The sequence below is a fragment of the Necator americanus genome, chromosome I (assembly GCF_031761385.1).
Source record: "Necator americanus strain Aroian chromosome I, whole genome shotgun sequence".
In the NCBI taxonomy this organism is placed as follows: domain Eukaryota; kingdom Metazoa; phylum Nematoda; class Chromadorea; order Rhabditida; family Ancylostomatidae; genus Necator; species Necator americanus.
Window position 1 is genome coordinate 5,134,474 of NC_087371.1, and position 26,903 is coordinate 5,161,376.

General features: G+C 39.7%; 2 protein-coding genes across 5 annotated transcripts; both read right to left on the reverse strand.

The window, feature by feature from the left end:
* Positions 1-755: 755 nt before the first annotated feature.
* RB195_004544 (uncharacterized protein) lies at positions 756-6,947 on the reverse strand (the record flags this gene model as incomplete). Of its 2 annotated transcripts, none has more annotated exons than XM_064182428.1 (17): positions 756-888; positions 954-1,053; positions 1,117-1,234; positions 1,296-1,395; positions 1,466-1,552; positions 1,759-2,145; positions 2,397-2,445; positions 2,505-2,648; positions 3,163-3,235; positions 4,033-4,164; positions 4,223-4,351; positions 4,450-4,654; positions 4,717-4,822; positions 6,372-6,417; positions 6,475-6,528; positions 6,590-6,656; positions 6,907-6,947. In XM_064182428.1, the coding sequence occupies 17 exons, from the start codon at positions 6,945-6,947 to the stop codon at positions 756-758; spliced, it is 1,971 nt and encodes a 656-aa protein (XP_064033694.1). The 2 variants fall into 2 exon arrangements, with proteins under 2 accessions (XP_064033694.1, XP_064033695.1); XM_064182427.1 differs by having other exon boundaries at positions 2,505-2,678.
* Positions 6,948-10,744: 3,797 nt separating this feature from the next.
* Positions 10,745-26,083, reverse strand: RB195_004545 (uncharacterized protein; the record flags this gene model as incomplete). Of its 3 annotated transcripts, XM_064182431.1 has the most annotated exons (30): positions 10,745-11,690; positions 12,837-12,894; positions 12,961-13,068; positions 13,174-13,303; positions 13,377-13,499; positions 13,574-13,708; positions 14,602-14,899; positions 14,956-15,034; positions 16,497-16,605; positions 16,658-16,774; positions 16,858-16,986; positions 17,379-17,658; positions 17,721-17,775; positions 17,929-18,016; positions 18,132-18,245; positions 19,227-19,364; positions 19,427-19,646; positions 19,703-19,802; positions 20,528-20,576; positions 20,635-20,724; positions 20,791-20,913; positions 20,996-21,219; positions 21,281-21,394; positions 21,744-21,819; positions 22,212-22,337; positions 22,401-22,529; positions 23,163-23,363; positions 25,360-25,392; positions 25,457-25,599; positions 25,672-26,083. In XM_064182431.1, 30 exons carry the CDS (start codon positions 26,081-26,083, stop codon positions 10,745-10,747), a joined length of 4,947 nt encoding a protein of 1,648 aa, XP_064033698.1. The 3 variants fall into 3 exon arrangements, with proteins under 3 accessions (XP_064033698.1, XP_064033696.1, XP_064033697.1); XM_064182430.1 differs by lacking the exon at positions 25,360-25,392; XM_064182429.1 differs by lacking the exon at positions 25,360-25,392 and having other exon boundaries at positions 13,368-13,499.
* Positions 26,084-26,903: the final 820 nt, after the last annotated feature.

Sequence of the window (26,903 nt, forward strand, 5' to 3'; positions counted from 1 at the left end):
GACCAATTTGATTGATAACTATTTGTATGACGGGGACTTCTTTAAATACCGTTATGGAACGATTTTAACAATGGTGCTATAACAAATCGTTCACATATCTCTTTTCACAATTTTTTCACTCTATGATATGAAGATGGTTCGACATAGCCCGAACTTTGTATTCTGCATATCCTTTTTCCTCCACTTAGTTGTTATGTGTAGAAGCGGTCATGAAAAAAAGACGAATATGAGTAGAGCTGTCTAGAAAAAAGAAGTCAGAAATTGATTCACATGACATTTACTTTCAAACATATATTTCTAGTCGAGATCCACAAAAGATATTCTAATCATTAACAACTCATTTTGACCATGTAATCTCTGATGTAATTTGATCCGACCAGAAAGGCTATAGGCAATGGTTATATCAGTGTTTACCAGTAGTACACACGATGGTTCTTAGCTTTAGACCATATCGATCTTTCAAGATTTGTACGAGAGAAAAGGAAAAGTATTTGAACGGATCCTGTACAATGCACTCGAAAGAAAAACTTGTAAAATGAGAAAACCATGGCAGTTATAGAAGAGGAATTACCCAACAGCCAAATGTTCAAATAACCGCTTCATTCCAGATGCGAGCTATGAGATAATTCGGAATAAATCCTCTACAAATATTTATAGTGCTGGGGCCATATTGTAATAGGCAAATCATGATGGTTAGAACTCAACCATCAAATCAGTGCCAATGCGATCGATCCTCGCAGTGTAACATTCACATTTCATAAAACATCTATGCATCTTTCGGATACATCCATTTCTTCGTTGTCAGCAGTGAATTCTGGTTCTCCTTCCAACCTTGTCAAATTGTACAATGCTGCACTGCCCACAATAATCCTTGCTACTTTCGGAGATCTGAAAAGCAACAAATATATACCGCCTAAAAACTGCCGTCACGAATCAAAAAGCAAAACACATACGTTATGTCACTCGTTAGGATAGGAAATTGCCATTTCCAGCTTGCTATCGCTTCTTCGACTATTTTGTGCGCTTCACGCAAAGCATTAGCACGGTATTTGTCTTAAAAAGGGAAACAGTGGTGACGTGATAGCATTACAATTAATACATGAACATACGAGGTACCTTTCTCGGTAGACGGTGTGACCAGAAAAGTCTCCTTTTCATATGCATCATCGCCAATTAAGCGTCCTTCTTTCACGCCTTCCTTCAGTTGTTCATAGAGTAGGCTACGTTTAAATACCTAGAAAAGGTAATGTTCATTGTAATGTTGAAAAGTTTTCTGCACACTATAAACATCGTACCAGATCATCTGCCACTTCTGCACGATATTTTGCTAGTACCCATCGAAACAGTTTATTATCGTCCACTACAACCGCCACATTGAGTGCGCGACTTCCCTTACTTGAAATGAAAAAAATGAATGTAGATCGATATGATTGCTTAGATGGAAAATAGAATGCATTCAGGTAACCTGGATGTATCAGAAGAACTTTGAGTCCCTATGATCGTTCCATCTAGGCAGCCAACTATGCCAGGCATACTCGTGCTTTCAAAGAAACTAAAAAATACATTGGATGACTAAGCAGATAGTAGGATGTGGCGACATGACGAAATAGAAGATTCTTCAGTGAAAAAAGTCAGTAATAGACTGTAACAAGAAATAAAGGAATGAAACGTACGGTAACACTGCATTTAAGAAAAAGTGTTAAAAAAAATTCCTAGAATTGTCTATGAAATTGTATGGATAAAGTAGAATTCACCAACTTTTCCCTTATTCTTTCTCGTTCCTCTTCGCCAGGCCATTGTATAACCGTTCCGGACCACTCCAACAAAGCATCCAGCACATTACCAAAGATTTCAGTTACACTTGTTCCCATAAGACTTAGACCTTTCAACGCATTGCCATTCCCAGCTAGGACTTCTAACGCAGTGCCGACTTTTATAGTTGTGGAGCTTCTCGTAGTGTTGTGGCAACGTTTCTCAAGTAATGGATCGAGAGCATCACACAGTTTTTTGAATGTACTCCGCGACATTCGAAATCGTTCCCGGAATTTCTTATCGGCAAGTGCATCCATGCAACTGTATTGTTCCTGAGTAATCTTGGTTGGATTTATCGTGACGGGAACGGTAGCTTCTTTCTTATCACGACTTCTGCAAACAAAAAACTATTAGTTGTTGATAAGTATCTGTTTCGTCGATCCGATGTTAGAACAACGTTAATTAACGAGTTAAAGGGAACAGTACTCTCATAAAGCTTGTTTCTTACTTTTGGGGATAGAGAGCAACTTAATTTAAAAAGTAGTTAGTAATAAAAAAAAAGGTATAGAATTTATATCATGACACAATTTGCTAGTACCACAATTGAGAATCATGATTGCAAATTAAATTTGAACTGCTCTTACCTCGACTTTTTCCTGTCTTTTTCACTCGTTGCAGAACCTTGCCGACAATCTTTAACAGAATGAGTTGATAAGAGCAAAACATAGACAATTCCAACTCAAATCACATACCTTTAACAGACGTATTCGATTCGAAGGTTGCTGCTGAACTGGGTGAAGGCATCGATTGCTCGAGAAGATCTGTTGCTAGGATCCCTTGATCCTCATCTCGTGGTTCCTTTTTTGGCTCAATCCAAAGAGGGGAAACACGATGGTCTGGAATACATCCCCCAACAGCAAATTTGTCTGAAACAAAAAGCACTCAGAAGAAACACCACCCAAAAATCATCAGAAATTCCTCTGACATCCGCAGATCGAATTATTCAGGAAGACAAGGATACACCCCGATGTTAGTTCCTTATCGAAACATCACAAGATAACTGTTATTTTTTCCTGGAGAGGAAAGCGCTAGAGATAAAGTTTGTTTGTTTGGTTGGTTTTAAATCATGAACTGTTCAGTGGGTATATTTTACTACGGCTCCCAAGTAATTGCTTAAGTATCAGGAGAACCGTCGTTTAATGTCAACGTTGTCACATTCTCAAATATTGGTCTCGAGCACAGAAAGTCTAGCCATGTTTTTCGCTACTCAAGAATGTGTATTTACACACCAAGGCTTAAAAGAACTTCGATACCGATAAACGATATCGGTTTGAAATTGTCGTGGTTCGCAACAACACTTTGACAGTTATACCACATTAATTACCCATGGTCGAAATAAAAGACACCCACCGTCCGACGAAGAAGCGTTTATCTTGGGTTTCGACGAAGTCGTTTCGTTTAGATCATCACTGAGAGGCGAAGACTGCAAATGGTTGTTGAAAAAATATATGAATTGGAAAAAATCAATAACTTGGTCGTGACACACATTTTTCTTTTCTTCTAATGTGGAAAAAAGTATTTTCGGTATTTCTTCATGATAAGCTGAGAAGTTCCCAACGTATCTAACGCAAAAGAATACTATTTTAGGTTCAACGGATATTTGTCTCTCATTTTCCATCGTAGTCCCTTTACTGTGATGTTGTTGATTGCAACATTTGTTCTCACCATAAATTTTGTAGATAAACATCGCAACGCATCACATTCTTATCGTATGTGGGAACTCTTGAACGCAAACTTTTCATTAATTTCATAACAGGAAAAATGAAATCTGCGAAAATCAGTTTGAAAAATCCAATGACCAATGAAGGAAAGTTTTTGGGCAATAAAGTGTGTTAGTAATCAGCATCCCAGACAAACACAAAAAAATTTGGTTCAACTGTGAGAGATAAGTAATCACGATATCTTCGAGTACTAATTTTAGTAAAGTAAACCTTAGTTTAGTAAAAAAAAAAAACATACTAAAGGATGGCACCATGCGAGATAAATACCATATTCGTGGTCAGGGCCCTTGCAAATCTTTCTATGCAGAATATCAGTAAACATCTTTTGTAATAATACATTGCTCCTGTGTGCGGGTGCCTTTGTCTCGTATTGTTATTTATAGGACAGTGAGACCCAAATGTAATTCCCATTATCGACGTTTCACGACACATACGTCACATATAAAAATTTTTGAAAGAAAAACAACGTGATTATAAAGAATATAAAAATATCCTTCACCTGTTTTCTTTTCCTATATTTCCTTGCCACCACATCCATTTCTTCTACATTCCAGCCATCAGCGCCATAGTATCTAGCAAAAGATTCATTGAAAAATCTTGTTACGTCATGTGTTTCCAGGACGACTTTTTCCTAAATATACAGCAAACACCAAAAATCAATGAGGCAGCCAAGAATTGAAAATACGCACATCGATGCAGTCCCCGAAAATTTGGATATGAGCCAGAAAAACTTGTACAATGCTAGGTGGGACGTAATGTAGTCCATGTAGGGGAAATTTCCCCCACATTTCCTTTATTTCTCGTCCAATAAAAGAAGCCTGAAAGGAGGGAGAAGTCTCAGTAAAATCTGATGAGACTTGAATTCCCATCAAACATCTTTCGAAAGAAGGGATAAAGTGAAAAAAGAAAATCTCACCGCTCTGATAAAGTGGAGCTGGCAGATCCGCTTGAACACACTATGAGTTTCTTTGTACACGTTGATTGCTGTATCTAATTCAATGTCATTCTCCATTAGTAAACAAGACAACAACACAATGTTTTGGTCCTTGCTCTTAGCCGTGGTGCGAGCTTCCACCATTGGACGAGTCTGACCACACAACGCACAACAAAAACTAGTGCTTCTGCAAAGTAAAAACATGAGACAAAGTTCTATAAAGCACAAAACTTATAATATAAGACGTACATTGGCTTCAAGGCAGTGTTTTTTCCGGTAGTTCCGTTGTTTGAAAATAATTCTTCAAGCGTGCCATTGAAGGATTTATATAACTCGTTCAAAGGAGTGGAAGAACCTAAACGAGAAACTTCTTGAATGTCTTGTAGGTAGCAGAAGATTAATAGGCTTAAAAAATATTCGGGCTGGGCCACGTTTCTTTCGATTATCTTCAAATCTATAGCAGGTCAAAACGACATGAAGCACGGTGCAGTTGCGTAGGCGGTTGCGCTCGAAGCGGTGCAGCGGAACGTAGCGGTTACTATCTAGGGGGACCTTTGGTGACGGACGGTACGCCTTCAACTGCTAAAAATACTAAATTATAAATAATAAAGCTATTAGAGGTACATTTTCTTGGTGTAATGCGCGATGGTCCCAACTCGATTCTAACCTCTAACTGCACTATGCAGTTTCGAGCGCAACCGCTTACGCAACTGCACCGTGCTTCATGTCGTTTTGACCCGATTATACACTATCTGACCACGTAGTAGCTGGAAGGAAAATGGCAGCGCAGGAATGTGGGGAAAAATATGCCAGAATCATCGCAACTCAGTAACATGGAGCACACTAAACCTGCAACCTACTAAGAACCTTTACACCACCCTAAAAAGGTATTTAAAAAGTATAGTAGTGCTGTTAATAACATCATGAAGCAACACAAAAACTCATGCCATCTTTAGTACTTTGCCACCATCTGATCGACGGAGCACAGGATATTAAAGAGACAAGAATTTCGGCTAGGGCTGTGAATTCGATGGAATTAATTCGCTTTTAAGGACGTAATTCAACCACAAGCAAATCTATGAAACTCAAAAATTCGAGAGAAACTTTGGAAAAAACCTCAAAACAAGAAAACATTACTCCGCATGAAGAATGTGACGGGTAAATTGTGGTCGGAAAGAGGAAGGGGAACTCAACCGTGCTCGTATTTTTAGAGGCTCTATCTTCCTTTTTCCTCCTTGTAGCTTTAGCTTAGATGTCATAGCATGTCATGGATCCTCTAACACCAATGGTTAAGTTTTGGGATCCAATCGATTTAGTTATTTACTTCTAGGAACAAAACCGCGGTTGAGCGGCCACTCCAACTACACTTTACCTGGATATGGGTACTCATTCGAGGGGCAGGCAATTCTGCCTAAAGAATTAAAACGAAGTGGTATGTTATTAAAGTTAAGCCTGCTTCGAGTAATCGTGATATCATATCTGAAGTGCACTAGAGGGTACGGTGACTCTAGTCCATGTTTTGTTCCGTAGTTTAGAATTGAGCAATAATGAAAGTGCTACAATCCGTTAAATCTGGTGAATTTTATCATACAACTCCGAGAAAAAAATCACTAATTGGAATAAGTTGTGAGTTGTTCGCTTTGATTCATCTCAAATGTGCAGCGCGAGCGAATAATACTAATAACGAATCAAGCATATCTTCTAAGATGGTATTGCGACCTTAACTGCTTAATAATAATCAGAACTTTTATTAGTGTATCAGTATCAGAAAATGATTGCAATAATTCGAAATGGCTATTTTAGAGGAGAAATCTCTGCAGTTCGATCAGAATAATGCCGACGTAAAATATTGCAGTATTTGACCTTAGAATACTAAACAATTAACTTTTTTTTGGTTAACTTACCGGCCGCAGTTTGATGAAGAGTGGAAATTGGAGTATCAGAGGAGTCCTGCAAATAGTACCTCGAACATCACATATTATTAATAAATGAACCTTAGAGATATACCTTGCCCTCTGGAAATTCATGGAAAAGCGACACATCACTGTAACCATTCGCTCTCTGAGAAGAGGATGATTTCAAAGAATGTAACCAGAAAAGGTAAGACAGAATTAGAACTCACCAAAAACTTGAATAGTTTTTTACTCTCTGAAATGGAATTGATGCCAACAACAACATATGAGATCGCCCTGAAAAGAAGTCAAATTTGTTACTTATGAGAGGTACTGTAGGACAGTTGTTGTGCGTTATGTGAGGATCAACACCGCTTTCCCAAAAACAACTAACTACAAAAATAAAACAAGCAAGTGTTTTTCCTGTGTGCGTAAATTTTGTAAAGTAACCGTCCAACTGCTGAAATCCTCCGCTAACACAGTACTTTATAAACATTTTGGATTTCCTCTTACAAAACAAAACAATCAAATCCTTCTGAAAACTCACTTATGTTGCTTTTGACCGTCAACATCTTCGCCGTCCGACATAACTGCCCGATTCGACCGCTGCGTTTAGTACGCATCACGGACTTCGAGAATTGGTGCAGAAATGCGTTGGGTGTTGTATCCAATAGTGTGTACTTCCACACGAAACGTTACAGACCAGGAGGTCGTTGGTACTTGCGCACATTTCTCGGATGTTTTCACTATAATTCACTTTTGTGATGATTAATTCTGATTTTAGAGGAGAATATAGCATGGTTCACTATCATTGTAGTGATTATTAATGAACTTCAATAATCCTCAATGAGAAGTCGATCATTTCCTCTATTTTTAGTAATCAGTCGTTAACTTAAGCTAAAGGGTGTAATTGGAGAGAATTTGTGTGCATTTACAGAAAGAATCTCATACGATTGACCGACATCAAAAACTTTAATGTCGGTCAAAAACGACTGCTTCTGGCGTTATCTGCTGATTATCCGTTACCTCTCTTGATTTCTGATTTCACCGTACTGTCAACCCAGAAAATCTCGCTTTTTTTTCGTCCAAGATAGGTTGACCTACGAAAAGCACCGGATTGGAATAGATTTCTCAGTGAACGCAAGTATATCGAGACATGTTTTTTTTCCCGTTAATGTACTCGGTATCCATGCAGTGAAACATTTCGGTCCTTATTTCGGTGGAACCACTGTATGCGTAACGTGGTCAGGGCGATCTAGTTCTTTAATACGACGCATCTGGCGGATGTAACGCAGTCGGTTAAGGGTTCTGCTGCGACGGCGCGATCGGTTGATGGTTCGAAATCACTCTAGTCCCAACCAATCCTTATTTCAATCCGGGGTCGATAAATTGGTACCAGACTTGCCTGAGAGGATAAAAACGCTGACTTGATACATCAGCTGGCCCCCGCAGTCCACTTCAAACGATAATGAAGTGAACGCGTTGGTGCACCTCAACCAAATTGATTAACGTCAAGCCCTATCCGCACTTATGAGGCACGTATTCGGTCCTCAACGGTTTTTAGGTGTGTCACTGTAAAGCAGTTACAGTGGCTTCCTATACTAAGATTCTATCCCACAGGTATGAACTCTATGTCTCCTGTGCACTGGAACGCGAATTTTTGTTTGGTTCTTTTTGTCGGTGGGACAGGCAAATTTCGCATGGACGTACCGGATGAAATATCCATTTTTGATGTGCTCAAGAGTGCCGATCTGCAGATTGCAAAGGTCGTCCAGAGAACAAAGGAATGAGCTCGAGAATGGCGAAACGGTCACGGTTTACTCAGAGTGCTGCCCGTACTCTCCTCTTCATTGCAAAGCGTCAAAATTTTTGAAGTGTGGGTGAAAAGATGAAAAAAGGTGGGGACCTTGGGGGAGATGACCGAAGTCGGCACGGAGGGAGTGGATTTTGTCAGCAGATCTTCGATGCTTCGTGCACTCGTCTCTTCCTGCTCAGCTCTGGGTTTCGTCGTTCATCATGTTCATTTCTGGAACTAGACATACGCAGCCACAACATTCGAATATAATCGTTCTCTTGCACGTGAGTGGAATCGGAGAACCATCTGTCCTTCCTGGAGTGACCAGAGGACCGCTGTAGACTTGCCTTCAGTGCCGCGCTGCTCCGCGTAATTACGGCTGCCGCTTCGCCAGCTAGGCAGCCTTCGTGATTGGGATCACCTAGACTTCCTCGATTTCTCTCCCTTCCAATACCTAGTACTCAGGGACCAACGCCGCGCGCGAACTTTGCGTCGCTACGGAGCGAATTTGGAAGGGAGAGAAGTGGAAAGGTTTTATACAATATTATGTTTGATTACGATAACTTATGACTTTGTATGATTCTTTGAAGTCTTTTCTACGCCGTTTTATCGCTTCATTTCTATCTATTTTCTGCATAAAATCAATATGACAGGTCAGGTGTATTAGTGGTGAACAGAGACCTCTGTACCTTTGAGATACGCCTCCAAGTACAATTCACGTCTGTGAGACACTAGTCGCACCACAACAGTCGTTGGATCCCTTTAGTTTTACTTACCTGGATGAACAAAAAGAAATTCCTAGAAGCCCCCAAAAAAAACAAGGGAATATAGCATAACACCAGCTAGTGGAACATTTTTTTTGTAACATATCTTGTATTCCCAGAGATGGACATGTGGTTTCCAGCAATCGAAAACGGAGGAATAAACCTTTTCATGCACACTTTTAGACGACATACCACTTATATAAACTTCTTTCATTTATATAAACGTATCCCATTCTAGAGCTTCAAGCAATTTCTAACACCGGACACATTCCTTTTTCCGATCCAAAAAGCGCATCATAACACCTGCGGACGTGGCGAAAACAACGGATCATAAGAGAAACAAACGCGGCGAAATGGGCGGGGAGAGTGGTGTGAGCGGGGCGTCAGCGAGACGTGGCACAAAACGAGCAACCAGGCTACTGGAACGATTATGACGCTGTCAGGAGCTCTCTGGTGCAATTATCGATGGTCATTAACCTCCTGGATACACGGCGCACATCATACGGGTACCTCGTACCCCTCTTTCATGAACACTATCTTTTCTAGATTAAAATGAAGACCGGTATTCGTACACGTTTCATCGAATTCAGTCAGCATTTGTTTCGCTGTTCCGTTGTAAGAATGACGTCAGCAGCGGAACAAAAATTATGTAAGGGCCATTTGAAAATCGATTCTATTTGGTAAGTGACATATTTTGTCTCTTGACCAGGTACTGGTGCGGAAATAAGCACACCACAAAGAAAAAGGAAAGAAAAAGCAAAATGAATGGAATGCAAGGCCTTGAACTCGTTCGCTCCCTACAAGGAAGTGTCCTCCACCATTTTTAATACTATTTCAGTCTTCTGAAACCCCAAAAATACAGTCGGGTCAAAACGACATGAATCACGAGCGTAGTTGCGCTGCATTGGCGTACGTGCTCGAAACGGTGCGGTGGAGGCAGCATTTTTTAACCGAGTTGGGACCGTCGAAGACTGCGGCGGTGGGTGGTGCCAGCAAGGGTTTCACCGCGCTCCTAGCAGCTGCTCTTCACCGAACCGCCTCGAGAAGCCGCACGTGCAATTGCGCTTTACGTCGTTTTGACACTGCTATACTACCTACTTTTGTTGAAGAACTTGGTGCTAAAGCGCGCCTAATATACTAGAAATCCAGTCACAGTGACTACTGTATGAACAACACTATTAAAAAGCCGAGTATACGAGTCTGATTGGTACCTACTCGCGATGGAACTGAATGCGCTAATTGCAACCAGACATTGGAGTGCACGCTCTGAAGATGTACGAGAATATAACTTGCACAGTTACATGGCGTAAGTTATCCTAATGTTGTAAAACAGTGCCCTCGTACGTGTGGACCGCCACAGCCAAGCAGATCAGATACCTGAAGGGAGCGTGGACTCTGTGGTAACAACTGTCCGTTTCGTTACGGTGAACGTTGTCGATCGGAAGTTCTCTGGTCGCTCCGTGTCGATAGACAGTTCACGCAGGACAAAAACCTATGGAGCAGTCCCGAATGGTTGGATTCTGCATCGGCGAAGATGCGGACAACCGCGTCAGGCGATGATGGCACCAGGTCGCCGGTTAAGTCAAATAAGTGAGTCAAGCATTTTAAAAGTACCATTTAACATCAGCGATATCTTATATGGTATTCGCCTTTTCGTGAAGACGTAAAGTGTGCACAGGAAGTGAAAGTGAGTGAAATTCAACTCTTTTGTTATTTTCTTTTTTGCCGCAAACAATGTCGACAAAACACGTCTTCTCACTTGACAGACAGTTACGGAATTTAATACAGAGCTTCACGGAAAAAGAAAACTACAAATACAACAATAATTACGTTTTGAAATAATCTCCGCTTGCACAGAAACATTTCTTCCAACGTGCAATTAGATCATAAATACCAGAAAGATAAAAATGAACATCCTTTGAATTAATGAAATCAACAATACACTTTTCTAGCTGAGCGTCACTGGCGCACACTCTGTCCGCCATGAACAATCGAAGTTGTGGAACGAAGTGATAGTCGGTGGGTAGAAGATCCGAGGAATTTGCTGGGAACGGTAGGATTTCGTATCCGAGTTGGTGTAGATTGCGGATTGCACCCAATGATATATACGGCAATTGAGTGTCATGTAACATGATCACTAATTGCTTCTCTACCATTTCTCGTCTCAGTTGAAGCAATTTTTTGTGCATTTCCGTGACATGATAGAAGTACATCTGTGCTGTCATCCGTCCGCCGAATGGTACTAGATGATGATGAATCACACCAAATGATGACCACCATACAGCGGCCATCACATTTTCTCTCCTTTCATGTACATTACTCATCCACACCTCACCATACGTAATAATCCTATCCAAAAACAGAGGCTCTCTTTTTTGTCGAAGTATGAGTCCTGAACAGATCTCCATACGATTCCGACGTTGTCGTTCACTTAAGACCGTTCGCCTAACATTTCTCAGCATTCCACTCATACGAAGGTAGGACAGAATCGTGTCGACGGGTGCGCCGAATTCTTGCGCCAGTTGCGGTATAGTCTTGTTTGGATCAGCTTCGAGTAGCGCTTTCATTAATCGATCTTGCGCTTGAGCTTGCGGCGTAATGGCAGAAGCCGCTATTTGAGCATGCCTTGTGCGGAACAACTCAAACCATTCCCTGACTTTTCTCTCTGTCACGCTGTCTTCACCAAATGTTGCGATAATTTCGGCTGTCGTCGTCTGAACACTGAGTCCTTGTCGGAAATGGAACAGTGCTATTGGCCGGAAGTCAATGCTCCTGCAATATATTGTTATGGTTTTCGATCGAACGTACCTTTTAATTCTTTTAATTGAACTCTTTTAAATAGAAGCAGTTTCTCTACTTTTTCAGATGCAACATCTCCTTTTCCGTCACGTTTTTCCCTACTACATCTTTAAACACAGAAAAAAAATTGTGGCTACCACTAAACCATCGCAAAATCATACATGTCGGCAGTGGCAATTCAAGGAATGTTTTAAAGGAGCCAAAAATTGTGTCCCTACTTAATTGGAACTCTACAGTTACCTGTCTTCATATAAATTCTATGAACTCATTCCGGTGGTTTTAAGAGTTGTCTGCTTTCTTCTTTTATAACTAATTCCAAAAACAGCGAAAATTCGAATATACGACTATTATTGGTTAGCAAATCAATGAGCAGTGAAAATTTAAGAAGGTCAAAGGAACTGGGTTTATTAAAGGCAGCATACCACGAATTTGGGGTGGTGCGGTTTTCAGGTAGAGTATACGTATACGGGATCGTAGATTACGGAGACCGGGGTGGTTCCGCTCATCTCTCCTTGAATCACTGCAAACAGCCGGCCCCTAAAAGCTGTTTTGTACTACACCTTCTACTGCAGCGAGTCACCCTTGCACGCATAGCGTCCCTTACTGCCTATCGGGGCAGTCCGAATTGATTTTTGACGAATCGCAGGGCGAAGGCGGCGCAAGGGGTGGAGCGTTGCAATTGATGGCGTCGTACAAAACAGCACTCTGGAGGTGGCTGTTTGCAGTTATGCAGGGAGATGAGCGGAACTACCCCCGTCCCCTAATTCACGATCCCGTATACGGATACTCCACCTGAAATCCGCACCACCTCAGAATCGTGGTATGCTGCCTTTAATTCCCAGTTCAAATCAATCAACCGTAGCTAGTAGTTAATGGATTACTTAGTATAAAAAATTGGATGTCATTAATATAAAAGTCATGAACATCGAAGATGTGTCACAACTGGAACCATAGACCATAAATGATTTGGTACATAATCAAAAGAACGCGAAAATAGAAGAAAACGATTAATGTGCACCGCCTAACATTTCCTATAATAATAGAAACTGAACTGGTTGGCAAACAAAAACTATTTGGTTCATCATAAGTTGAAGGATATTTTAAAGATGTGAAACTTACTCGTTAATGTTTTTAGCTGCTGTAGAAAAGGCATCACATCTGTAAGCATTGTTTGTTCCTAAACGGAAACTAGTTTGCTTTTTGGTTATTAAATTAAGTAGCGGGCCAAAAAAAAAATTCGCACCAGACGTTCCGAGAGATTCATCTACATGCGGGATCGGCTGCTCCAGTAGAGCTGTCGCAGGAATCTCTTCCTGGAAGCTCAATTCTGCTCCACATACTTCGTCAGTTGCTATAAAAAGATAAACATATTGTAGAGGTAGTGAAAATATGGACAAAGAAAAAGACGAAGAAAAATGAATCATATTGAAAATTCGAGAGAAAAAGCAAACAATACCAGAAGACAACAGCTCTCCCGCTGGCACACCATCACTTTCGTCGGAGCTAACAGATGCTGGAGTTCCAGAAGATTCAGATGAATCCGAAGGATTTTCTGCATTCGTACTGCTAGGCACCTCTTGTGAATTCTACAATATCCGAGAAATCTTTAGCGAGAACATCCCAGAGTCCTGTGAAATAGACGGCACTAACACCACCGACATCGTCTGACTGACTGCCATCATCTGCGACGCCTGATGAATCCCTAACCTCGCCGGCAAAGTGTGACATTTGACATGAGTCATAGAAATCTCTTATGTCCGTCAAATCAATTATTGTTTTCCTCTGTAGAAATGTCATTAGCTTACGATACAATTAAATATAAAGAATAAAGAAGAGATCAAGAGCGAATAACTCACACTTAGATCGATACGACACGCGTGAGATTTGATGATTTCCAAAAACTGATACATTTTCGAGCACGGTACGTCATCCAGTCCATCACTCGGTATCTTTCCCCATATTTGCTCCAATTCCTTGTTGATGCGTAGCACCTAATGATACATTATAGCCAATCACAAAGTTTTCTTTTTTTAATACACCGTTTGCACACATGTATGTACACATTATACAATAAAACAATGTCGTACAATGTCGTAAATATGAAAAACGTTAAATAAAGATGAAATTTTGAAAAATAGTCCTCTTCCGATGTTCATGCGCCCAAGGTAAAACTAAATATGCTTTCTCGGAATAACGCACTACTTTCTCACAACTATCGGAATACCTTTCATATATGCAAGATCGCTGCGATAGATGGAATCTATGGACTAGCGTCAAAGTTCAACAATGCACATCCCTTTCACAATTCCTTTGTAAACCCTCCATTCACGAACGATGCCCACAGTAAATATAGTGGAGTCAAAACGACATGAAGTTCAGCCCAGTAAGCGTAAGCGGCTGCGCTCAAAGAGGCGCGGTAGAGCGTAGCAGTTCGGATCGTGGTGGGGCCTTTGCTAGCACCGCTGCAGTTCGCAGTGGTCATTCCTCGATTCGAACCGCTGCATACACCGCGAAGTTTCAACCGCAGCCGTTTACGCAGCCGCACCCTGTTTCATGTCGTTTTGACTCGATTACATTTAGCTGCAAGTTGCTGTCAACACCGAGCGATTTCCATTGGAGACCTAGACATCATAAGACTGTCGAACACTTGCCATCCACCCTATACATACTTCGTAAAGATAAAAGAATCAAGGAAAGTAACTGTCAATATGCATTGTTTGGAGTCGCCGATTGAATAATGCAAAGAATATTCTCTAATATTCGTAACCAGTATTAATTCGTTTCAACTATGCAAAAAGAATAATCACTTTCTCTCAAGAAATGGAAAGAAAACGATAAGTAAGAGTAATTCAAAAAAAAAACAATAAACAAAAACACTACTCACCGCCTTAACAAAATGCTTTTCGCATATAAGTACATTAAAGTTTGTGAGCTTCCAAAATAAATCTGTAGCTTGCGAAGAATCAATCGCACCATCCATAATCATACATGCGATAAGTATGACGTTATAACTGCGGCTGGTTGGGGGCTTCCTGAGACCATTAGTGCCTCGATAATCGCACACTTCACAACGTATTTTGCTAGAAGTGTCAACGGATGCCTCGAGCGATGGCTCCTGCTCGACAGAAGGCTCATGTTCCTCTTCATGGTTCGTATTGTTCTCGCTTACTTCATTGGTGTTTCTGGAAAACTCTCCCATTATTTGCTCTTCTCACTGAAAAAAAAACCAGAATAGTACCTAGACTGTTCACTGATAACGATCCCTGCTTCCTCCTTCTTCTCTTCCTTACAGAAAAGTAGGGAATCGTCATTTTCACCTTGAAAATTTCTAATCGAAGCAAAAGTGGTCATTAACAAAATCATATTTTAGCAGATCGTCGAAGGGCAAAAAAGACCTTATTAAACAGTTACTGATTTAAATTATAGGACGAAAGAAAGCAATAGTGCGCAGAAAGGTCGTTGCAACTGTTATACACACAGTCGGCATAAAATCTGTTGTAACACAACGACGCGACTCGTCCTCAATGAAAGCGTGCACAGAGCTTCCCTTACAGTATGCGTACAATCCTCTGGAGCTCTCTCCTTTTCGCTTTTTTATAGTTTCTTACAATTTCTTCTTGTTATCTTCATCTCAATGAAACAGTCTTGATACAAACTTCTCTCCATTAGTTTTATCGCTAGTTTGACAATTAGAATGTCTCTAAGCTCTTAGTTTGAAGGAATTCAATTTCTGTTTCGTCTTTTTTTCAAAGTAACTGTACATTATTATCGTCTGTTGTAATTGGAATCATTGTAAAATCCGTCCTAAGAAGGCTAACTCTGGATAGTTACCCAAAAAATGGAGTAGAAGTCCAGTTTCCGAGACCTTAATTCTTTGAGGAGGTGCCCTGGAATCAAGAGAAACTTCCGAACGAGGAGAAAAAGGTATCCTTCTCAATACAACCTCAAAAACATGAAGAAAAGTGCGCAATTACACAAAAAATGGGACGGGAACAAATACCTACAAAATAAGATCTTAGAGAATACAAGAAGCAGAGAAAACTATGAAAATAATGGAAAAGAACTTCAGTGAAACTATGTAATCCTAATCATGCACTAGTACATGAAAGAAAAAAAAATAATGAAAACCGTAAAAAGCAAAAAGAAAAGAAGTCGGGGGAGTTTTCAACATGCTGTGCATAGAAGGAGCTCAGCGCAAGCCTTCACCTAGCACGCGTCGCGTTTTCACTCTAATACACGTTTTACGCCGACTGTATGTGTAATCATAAAGATTTTTTTAAATCTGCTAGATCTTAACCGTGGGAAATTCACGCGTGATGCTTGCAGTACAGTAGCGTTCCACATAGTTTGACATCACAGCTACTGTAACTCGACTGAGCTACTCAATAGCATAAACCGAATATTCTCAAAAATAAAAAGGTCAATACATCCAAGCGGTAGTGCAGGAGACGACTAGTAGGACTAAATTGAAAGAAATTCAAAATTTCAAATTTGTGCAGAGCATATAACGACGATTACGAAGGGTGTATGGGAGGGATTGAAGTTGAAAAGGCGCTGGAATGGAAAAAAGATGCTACTTCTTGAAAATTAAATCAAAACTAAAACTAAAACTGAACTTAACTAAAGTGATTGAAGGCAGTGTTTGCAGTAACAGAGGAATAGAAGGTAGTCACACCCACACTTGCAGCTGATTTTTCAGAAGGAAAATTAAGTTCACAGAATTCCCTTTTGCCCTTGATTTTAGAACGAAATCCAGTTAGCCTGAATGGCAACGCTTACCTGGATGGCGAACATCGTTTGAGAACAGTTCCTCATCCATCTCATTAGCCGTTTGGGATCTGTTTTGCTTTTTAGCCATTTTATCTTTCGCATAATCAAGAACTTGATCCTAGATGTAGAAATGAGAAACTATGAACAACTTTACATTAAGATAGTATTACCGATTCACTACTGGGCTGTTGTACTTCAGTTATTTTCCATTCCTCACTTTCCACGTACTTTAACAAGTAATCATTGAAAAATGATGCTACATCATGTGGTATTAGTGTATCCATAGGCTAAAAAGTAACATTGCAAGATGTTTCAATAATAAAAAGTAATGGTAATAGTGACATATCACAGAGAACGCAACGAAACCCACGGATATTGAGCCAAGGTGGTGTTGTAATGTTGCCACAATATTGTCCATCATATCGAATGGAATATTCCATAACCCAAGAATAGGATAGTGTGATGTTAACTTTTGAACAGCAGATGCCAGATAAGCGCCCTTGAAATATTAAATCAGTTATTTAACTTCCGAACTCTGAACAATTTTAAATGACATAAGGACGATCAAAATAGGTTTCATCACCAACGAAATCGTGTTTTTGTAGAGAAGCTCCTGCTCGATCCGTCTAGTGTAAATTTTCAGTTTATCATTATTATCCAAACATTATTATTATTTAACATTATTATTTATCCAAACTTCATGTTGTATTATCGAATACTGACTGCGTTGTATCTTTATAAAGTGGAACTTGGGGGTTGAGGTCCTTCACGAACAGGAATTAGGCACTGCGGATACTTGTAGTCCTCTCACATTTTTGAACATGAGCAAGAACATAACTTAAGAATCCATAAGCATTTAAATATATCAAGAAAGATCCGAAAATTACTCACAGCATGGATGAAATGTTCATGACACAGACGTTTTTGTGAACGTGTACTGTCCTTGTGGAAGTTGCTCGCTGTTTTCGTATCAATGAGACCTTGTTGCAGCAAACAAGCAAGCAACATATTTGTCCGCCCTGCTTTTGAGGATGCTTTGCGAACATCGATCCAAAGACGAACACATCCGCATAGTCCACAAGCCAATAATGACACTCGCTTAGTTTCCGGACGAGTCCGGTGAATCAACCATCTTGGCGAGACGGGAATCGGTACAAACGAATTAACCGAGCTTAAAAGATGATGATAACGTAGAAATATATGTTACTTCCTCAGAAAAACATTCATACGCACTTAGAGAGCTGTATTTCGCTTGTTGCGATTCTCTCCGAAACAGTTCTTTTGTAACCTGGAAAACAAAGCATAAAAAATGGGAAGAACAAAAAATTTTAGTTTTTTTTTCTCTGATTTCAATTTCCCTTTCTAAAACGCACTCTGAAAGAACTGTTTTTTTTCAAATGAAATCATTTAAAGGAAAATTTTAACTAGAATTTTCACACACCATATTTGACAGTACGAGGAGCTCCTTTGCGCGGTTCAGCGACAGCACACTCACTATTCCCGTCGATAACAGTATCAGAGACAGCATTCTATAAAAATCAATTGATGAACATTCACGTAAGGCTATAATGCACGCTAATTCCACACATATTAAAAACTGCGTTTTCACAGAAACCAAAAAAAAAAAAGAAGAGACAAACGTACCTTCGATGTTTTACCTTTTCCTTCTCGAGCAAGAAGTCTTCCTACTACACAATACCTCGCTTCGCAGCTATTGTAGAACTTTTCAACAAATATTTCCTTGATTTCCACATTCCTCTAAAAATGTGATGTGACCGATAGAAAAGAACTGGAAAACGAAAAGAAAAATTATGTACTATATTGAGACATCTTCATAGCAGATGAGGACAGTGATGTGAGTTATTACGAGGAGCTTCTACTTTGCCTCCCTACTCACCTTTCATATTAATTCTAAACGAAACACAACAAATGCTAGTGAGCTAAACAGCAATGGTACTTCTCCTTCCTTGAGGATTAAAAAAAGCAAACAGAAACCACTTTAAGTGCCCCACAATAGGGCAAAATCGTACTTCGAATAGCTGTAAGACAGAATAATAATAATTTCTTGAATTTGTAAAACTTGATGTTCTTAGTGCTGTATGGCAAGAAATGAAGTATCGTTCGGATGTGTGTAGAGCAAGTAATGTTAGTATTAAGCTACAGTAAAAAGTACGTAAACGTAATGAGATGAATCTTAGCGCCAAGGAGCATGGTTGGGTTACGTTTTTGTCTGGAAATGATACAACCGTAAAACTCGACCAGGACTTTAGGGATACACACATAGATGCAATAGTCGGACCCGAAGCTCCGACCCCATTCAGTTGGATGGTTTTCGAAGGGACCCCTTCACTTTAGGACGGTTGGCGGAGGGATCCTCATCACTTGAGCAGCATCTTATGAGCTAAACTTCGTCAGAGGAGGGTCCGGCTCCTTCCTGTCGCAATTAAGGATACGTGGAAAGACGCTGCTCGTTTCTCTCGAAGATTACAGAAACTGGCCAACTTTTCCAAGCGAAAGAAATGTTTCCAAGCCTAATTATAGCAAATGGGAAATCAATGGAGGACAGGTTACAGTTGACATAGGGGTTCCAATTACATTGAATTGACGGTGCACAGTCAAACTTCTCACGGGAACCATTAAGGTGAAAGAAAAAATACAGAAAAAAATAACTTAAATCATAATGGAAGATATATGTTATAGTTTTATAACGATAAGAAAATATCAAAATAATAAACTAACGAAGCCCTTCTGGATTTCATTCGCACATCCTCGTATTCGATTCACTAGATCCTCCTTAATATAGTCTGGCAACGAGTGGAACGTCCACGTTGCTAACTCATTCCACTTTTCTTTGATACTTTTGTATATGTATAGCATCTAAATAGCTGTTTTCATGTGAATTAATAATGATACAAAGTGAAAATGCCAGCAAAACTCACTGCTAGCACGAAATGTTTCCTGCAGATATATTGAACATTCTTTAGCATTTCTCGAAGCATCACTTGAGCTACTTCGGTCTTGAATGAGCCGTTCAACACAAGACAACTCAGCAAAATTAAATGCTGATCTGCACGAACTGAAGCTCTACAGAATTCTATCTTGTTACGAGTAAGGCAGCATAAGGCGCAAGTGGTTTTGTTGTTTGAGCCTTTTGTGACGCTGGAATTGAATTTAAGAAGTATAAGGACGTTTAAAAAGAACATAACCAACCGTACCTAGCATCTCCTGATGCTGATTGAGTCGTTGTAGCCTCCGGTTCCATTGCTGATTGCTCATCTAAATCCTCATGGCGCCGTTTTCTTGCACGTGAAGTAGCTACAACGTAAAGCTATAACAGCTATAAAGTATTTGGGCTGATTCTTGCAATAGATGTTATTTATTTCACAAACACAAATACATACAAAAAAAAATACATATTCTCAACACAAAAATATGGAAAATTCCGCCGGGTTAATTGCATGAAAGCTTGCAAAGCTTGAAAGACCCGCATGCCACATATACACGCCCGTTCCGTTTCCTAAGTAACTCAGTTTGCTCAAGCGCTTCTAGAATTATTTCTAGAACTATAGTAGAATGTGATGGTCTTATTTTCTACGCAGTTATCACAAAAATTACACTCCTAACGTATGAAAATAATCCTAACGTAATGGAGTAGTAACGAAACGGCAGTAATTTCGACAGTGGCTGAGAAAGATGCAAAAATCTCTAAAGTCACCGCAGGTTGCCGCCTAGTGCATCGCTTACAAATTATATCCTGTATCTTGCGATTATCGGGACATCACTGACATCACTACGGTTTTCTTTATGCTTATTTTATTGCTTGTGATGGTCTATGTAAACGATGATCGGGGTTATGTAAACGATATTCGACTTTTTTTTCTAGAGATGAACACCATTGAAATAGCACTGAAATACGCTCGATGGGCAATCTTACAGGAAAAAGGTGTATGTTTGAAAAGAATGAAGCAACAAAAACAGAAAAACACAAACAACGAATATTTTTTTTCTGGGAATTAAGAGATTAACAACCAAAAACTCACCTTTTATGCGACTTCCAGAGCTGGAATATTGATGAAGAGCTTCAATTCTCTGAAGAAAAAATTATCTATGTAATCATCGCAATTGTTGTAGCACAAAAATAACTCACATCTTCCAATTCCCAATCTTTTCCATTGTGATATTTGCTCAGACACTCACTGTAAAACAATGCCACATCTCTTGCCTGTAGTACTACCCGCTGAAAGCAAATATTTGCAGGGAAAAATAGCATCTCTTTTAAAAATAAATAATAAAAAGCATTTACAACAATATGGTTCCCTTGTTCTTGTAGAAGTTGTAGCAACTCTGCTGGAATGAAGCGGGGAACACGTGATTCATTGGGAAGACATTCTGGGTTCTTCTTCAATTCATCTTGGATAGTCATAGCCTGAACAGCACAGTAACAGGAATTGTACCAAAAAATGTATAAAATTCAGGATTTATCAATTTAAAAAAAGCATCACACGCACCGCGTCGACATAATGCTGCTTACAGCAACGTTTTTGAGTCCGTTGGAATTCCTTGTAAATGTGAGTTGCAGATTCCTCGTTAGTTACTTTTCTAAGCAACATACAAGCAAGGAAAATGATATTTCTTTGAGGTACTTTCGATATGGATCTGAGTTGTGTGTATCGGCGTTGCGCGCAACACAAAGCACATTTCATCATGAGCTCTGAATCCGCGACAGTCTCACCTAAAAACAACCAACTTAATTGGAGCAGGACCTGCACTTAGCATTAAGAAGAAAAAACCACCTTCATCTGAAGAAGATCCTGATGAATACGATCCTAATTTTGAAGCATCTTGTTCTTCTTGTCTCAGTTCTTCATTTGGAACGAAAAAATCTGGTGAATCAGCATCACGACCATCTAAACATCAACATAGATAAATATGAAGTGCAAAAGTGAAAGATACAAAATAACTACAAAAAAAAACTCGAACAACACTGTTTTTCTTTTGTTTTTTGGTAAGAGTGATGCACTTTTCTTTTGTACAATGAATAAATAGGCCACGTTTCACATCAGCGGTTACGTTCTTCACAAAAAATCTTCAAGATGGATTTACGTCTATATCAAATGCTCATTCCAATACATGTCAACAATCTAAGTATAGGCAGAAGCACTAGCAAAATTTGATTGCGGAGGAAGCGTCAACGAATACGGCCACAGCTGCTAATGAAACAAAAACTGCAAATGAATACAAACATAACAGCGGCACCTGTAGGTTGTTCGGAAATGGTGATTTGTGGATCTGATGAGTCCTCTTCCTTTTTAATGTCAAAGTTAGCGGTAGCCTGTAAATCGTGATCCTCCACAAAAAGTAGCAACATTAATGATGGAAGACAGCACATGAATCAATCAGCAAAGAACTGAAGAAATACTTCTACTTGACAGGAAATGCGAGGTATTCAAACAAATGAGCATTACATGTGACAAAATAGTATATAATACACTGGAAATCAGAATTGATTGTAAGTTTGCCCCAAAGGAAAGGAATGGACAACGATAATCGAACATTAAAGTATTACCAACTGCTTGAGTAAACTCCACCAAAATTATACTAAACTTTAGTGCCTATTATGACATCCATTGAGCCCTAAGCTGCTCATTATGTTTATCCAATGAGAATTCTCTCGAAAAATGGGACAAAAACAGGTCAAAAACTCCATGAGAGTCGTTCACACACCTGCAGGAATAGTTCTCCTTCAACGGAACCAGGAGTGGAAATCCTTTGCGTTACTTCATCGTGGAATTCTGCCATATATTCATCGAAAAACTCTCTTATATCCTTCTTTTCCATTGGCATAGAGTCCTTTAAGAGGGTTAACTGCAGCTGTTTAAAGAAATCAGCGATGAAAGTTAGGTTTTCGCCTACGTCCAATAATCCTCGGTACGTTCGAAGGTTAGTTAACAAGCTGCTTATAACGAAAGGAGAGGCTTCGCTTATTCCATTTAGGGGAAATTCACCGCAAAGTTGCTCGACTTCCCATCCAATAAACATTACCTGCAAGTAACTATGTGCTCATTATGTGTTGTTCCTATTCACTACTCTTATATATTCTGCACATCTTCGAACTTGCAGTTACGAAAAGGTTGTGCACTCGAAACTGATAAAATAACTTAAGGTTAGCTTTTTTTATTGATTTGCTTGAATTGTGGTCAAGATTGGTATTCATATTTATTAACAGCTAACACTTCGACGTTTTCGCCTCCGTCACAGCCTGGAGAAATCAAAGCCATTAGTGATTTATTCTCTCAAGCGCCTTATCACCTTACAGAAAGCGTACCCAAAAACTCTACTCGTAAATGTGGTAGGTGGTTGTCCGTTGCGTTACCAAGTCTAGCAAATGAGGCAAATATTACATTAGCCAATATGCTGCTGTTTGAGTTTACCTAGCGTTTGGATGCTTTCTGTAGGGTGATCAAGCGCTTAAGAGAATAAAACAACAATAGCTTTGATTTTTCCAGTCTCTTACGAAGGCGAAAACTCCGAAACGTTAGCTGTTGTTTAATAAAGACGAAAACGATCAATAACAATCTTGGCCACAGCTCAAGCAAATCAATAAAAAAACCTACGCACTCAACATGCCAAAATTCAAGGACAGTCGAACATGGGCAAAACTTAACGTTAGCTTACCGCTTGAATGAAGTGATTCTTACAAATACGTTTCCTTGTCGCAAACATTTCTTTGTAGTGTTTCTTTGCATCCTCTAGAGTGACCACGTTGTATCGGGCAAGACATGACAGCAATATGATAGTAGAGACTTTTTTCGAAGGAATTGGAACAAAATTCACTCGAAGTTGTTCGCTCTCGCATAGTGCGCACTTCATCTTCACCTAAAATATTCCACTCTTCACTTTTCTTAAATTCCAAACACACTACAACATATAGATGGCAGCGAACAATTGATTTTCTAATCTTCTCAGGTTTCGGATTTGAAACCGATTGAAAAAATAAAATAAAATGGAACAACTGAAAGTCGCAAGTTCTCAATACTTCAATGTTATTCTTTTGAAATCATTTCGAGAAAGTGAGTTTTCAATTACTCGTTTTTCACGCGCCAAAGAGATGCATATCTCGAAAATTTTAAACACCTCCCGCTCTCGTGGATGCGTTCATAAACGAGACGGAGCGGGAAGGGGCGTGGTTCCCATCAGCTGATCCTGCATCGCTACCCCTGAAAAATCTATCCGCGCTGAACTCCGGGATAATTTGTGATAATTTTGTTTTGAGAAGTTACATTTTGTGTATTTCCTGGAGTTTACGACAAATCCCATTGAATTTCCACTTTAGTCCGTTTGTATTTCTCCTGAAAAGTTTCATGCATCTAAAAAGTATTCGTTCGCAAGTTAGTAATGGTTGTTCCAACAAATAAAGTTCTTGAAAGAAATCCCTTCTTATGCGCCAAATAATCCTTATTCAAAACTACTTTTTTCAAAGAAAAGAAGAAGAATACCAACATATGTTCAAATAACGGTAGCTGGAAAAGTTTTTCGAAAGGAGCGCGTTTTTCTTTCTTACATCATAGTTCAGCTGACCACTGGTTACGCATCTGACACTGATCTTTGAAAAAAAAAAACATTGGCCATTATGCGGCATGCGTAGGCGGTGACAATCTCAACAAGTGAGCTTATTGTCAGTGTACTGAAAAAAGTGCCAGTTGATAGGCATATTTACTGACCGTTATATTTAAATCAAACCAATGGCTGCATACGGGACCTACTCTTTGCCTAAAAGATATCTTCGACATGGCGACAGCGCTGCCGCTGGTACACTTTAGATCAAACTGCAAAATGTGGGATTTTTCATCTGAATCTTACCGATGATTATTCTGTTCTGGTTTGGTTGGTACCTGATGTGGCTAGATATCCCTCAAGTTGTTATTGTATCCGAAAACAATCGCTCAGCTTACTAGATGGGGGCAACACGTCCGTTGCTTTCAGAATTACACCGAGAGGTTCAGAACTAGCTAAGTCGAGAGTCTAAACAGCAAAATGTTGGGATTCACCAGTCTTAAATAGAAAAAAGTCAGTAATATCACTAATAACACCAGCATAGAGTTCAGTTTGGCTAAATAGCGCACACCAAGAACAGACATAGACATTATTCATCATGACGACTGGGTTCACGGTAAGAGAGTGGGTCGATAACGGAGAACGCAGGCGGAAATGTCGTTCGAGGATGAGAAACGCAACGAAGTGGATGATTGCGTGCAAAATGTAAAAGCTATTGCTAAATGTTCGCTAACCAAAAAAAAAAAAGAAAATAATACGTGAAAGCGAAAATGGGCGAACGGACAAAGCTCAAGCTGGTTGACTGCACAAATATACAACGTGAACATTTCTGCTAATTTAACGAAGAACCCCGAGAAAATGCAAGTTCTAATAGCGAAGAAGAAAAAGAATAAGTGTAATTGTATAAATTGAACAGATTAATAACTAAATAAATGATAGAATGATTAGCCAAGGAACACAAATGCAAATGGATACGTATGAGAGAAGCACCACATGTTGATGTTGAATGAACTGATGATCGATTAGGAAATCAATAAGAATTTGAACGATAGGCTGAAGGAAAATGAATAAAAGAAGAGATAAAAGGTAAGATCGAATGTAGTAATAAAATGACAAGTAGAATAAATATGAATAATTTGGTAAGGGTTAGAGAAAGGATGTCGACCTGCTCCCTATCATATGACGAATAACAATTTGCAGTGAAGAACACTTTTATCAAATTTATTGAACAGATATACAGCTATGAAGACCGCCTTTGAATCGAAATAGAAATAATTTCGGGCGAGAACTGGTCCCCAAAACTCCTCTTCGAAATCACTTTCAGAAGTTCGTTGACAATCTTTTTCAGATACTTTACTTTGAAATAAAACATAGAAGTTGTACTCGAAACATTCCAGCACAAACGTATGCATTACCTCTTCGCCGGGTGGGACCGCAACCGGGCTTTGAGCTTTCTGCATATTCCACTGAAATACTCGTGTAAGCGTTCTTGAAGCGCTTTCAGTCATACGCGCAAGTTTTTCCACCATCACTTGCTTGCTAGCATCCGAGAGTTCGTCTAAACGCCGTAAAATTCCCGATCTAAGAAGAAAAAACTATCCTAGGAAAAGCTGGAAGAACGGCCACTTACCGAAACCTTCACCTGAAACCTCTCCGATTAGTTCGTCAACAACCGACGATGTTGGTCGTCGTTCCGTGTCCTCCCTCAAATCGTTGCATTTTTTAATAACCATTCTTCTCATTGCCACTTCTGGTGTGCTTCGTGGCTTACAAAAATGTGCTCTCGCAGGAAAACATGGATCAGTGACGAAGTACCCGTCCTTGATTTTACACAATGGTAACGGATCCTTGTATTTTACTCTGTCCCTCGCTTTCAACGACCGGCATCCACAACAAATATAACTTCCAGTTTCCTTGTCGGACAACAACTTCTTGAAACTCCATTCGTAACAGAGTTCCGGATTCCCGGGTATCCGATAGACGGCGACATCTGGTCCCCTTTGCTGTGATGGGACGAATTCAGCCGGAGACGGTTCAAACATGAAACACTGGACAGAAGGACAGCCAACTCTGTGTTGATTGATCAATTTTCTGGGGCGGCGAAGAGAAAGAGAGAGAGAGAGGGAGTGAGGGGACACGCCGCGACGAGAGAGTGGGCGGCGGCGGGAGACGGCAGACGACCGGTGGAGACGCGTCCTTGCGGCATTCAGCAATGGGGTGGGGACCAGTTCTTGCGCGCATGCACTTCCAAGAGCTTCATTCGACTCATGTAATCTTCGATTCGTCGTATCATCGTACTGCATTTTTAACGAACTTATCAGATAAGGTCACATGTCGGTCACGTCACGATTGAGATGAATTCGTCTGTCTTACTGATTACCTTCAACTAGGTACTATTTGTACTTATCTGAATCATTACGATCTGCAGATTCACACTGGGACCTCATCATAACTGAAAATAAGGGAATAAGGGATATGACTGAAGAATCCAGTCGTTTTTCACTTTTCTGCTGCTTTTTTTGGCTTCAATTCGAATTCCTTCACATTTGATCAATTCAAACCTCAATAACGATCCTAGCGTTATTTGAATCAATAAATTCCGGTTTTTTTAAGAGCAGAACTCATCACAAGCTCTACTGTTATACGTATTAACTAAAAATGTTCCCTTGAAAAAGAAAAAAATTCCTGAACCAGTTATTTCCAAGAAGAAGAAAAAATAGACGTACCAAAACGTTAATATTTCACATATTTAACCTTCAAACTATAACACTGGAAAACTTTACAAACTGCCGAAGTTAAATGTATTATGTTTAACTGTAGTGTTTTACTTGTGTTTTCATGAAGAAACTCCAGAATCACTGA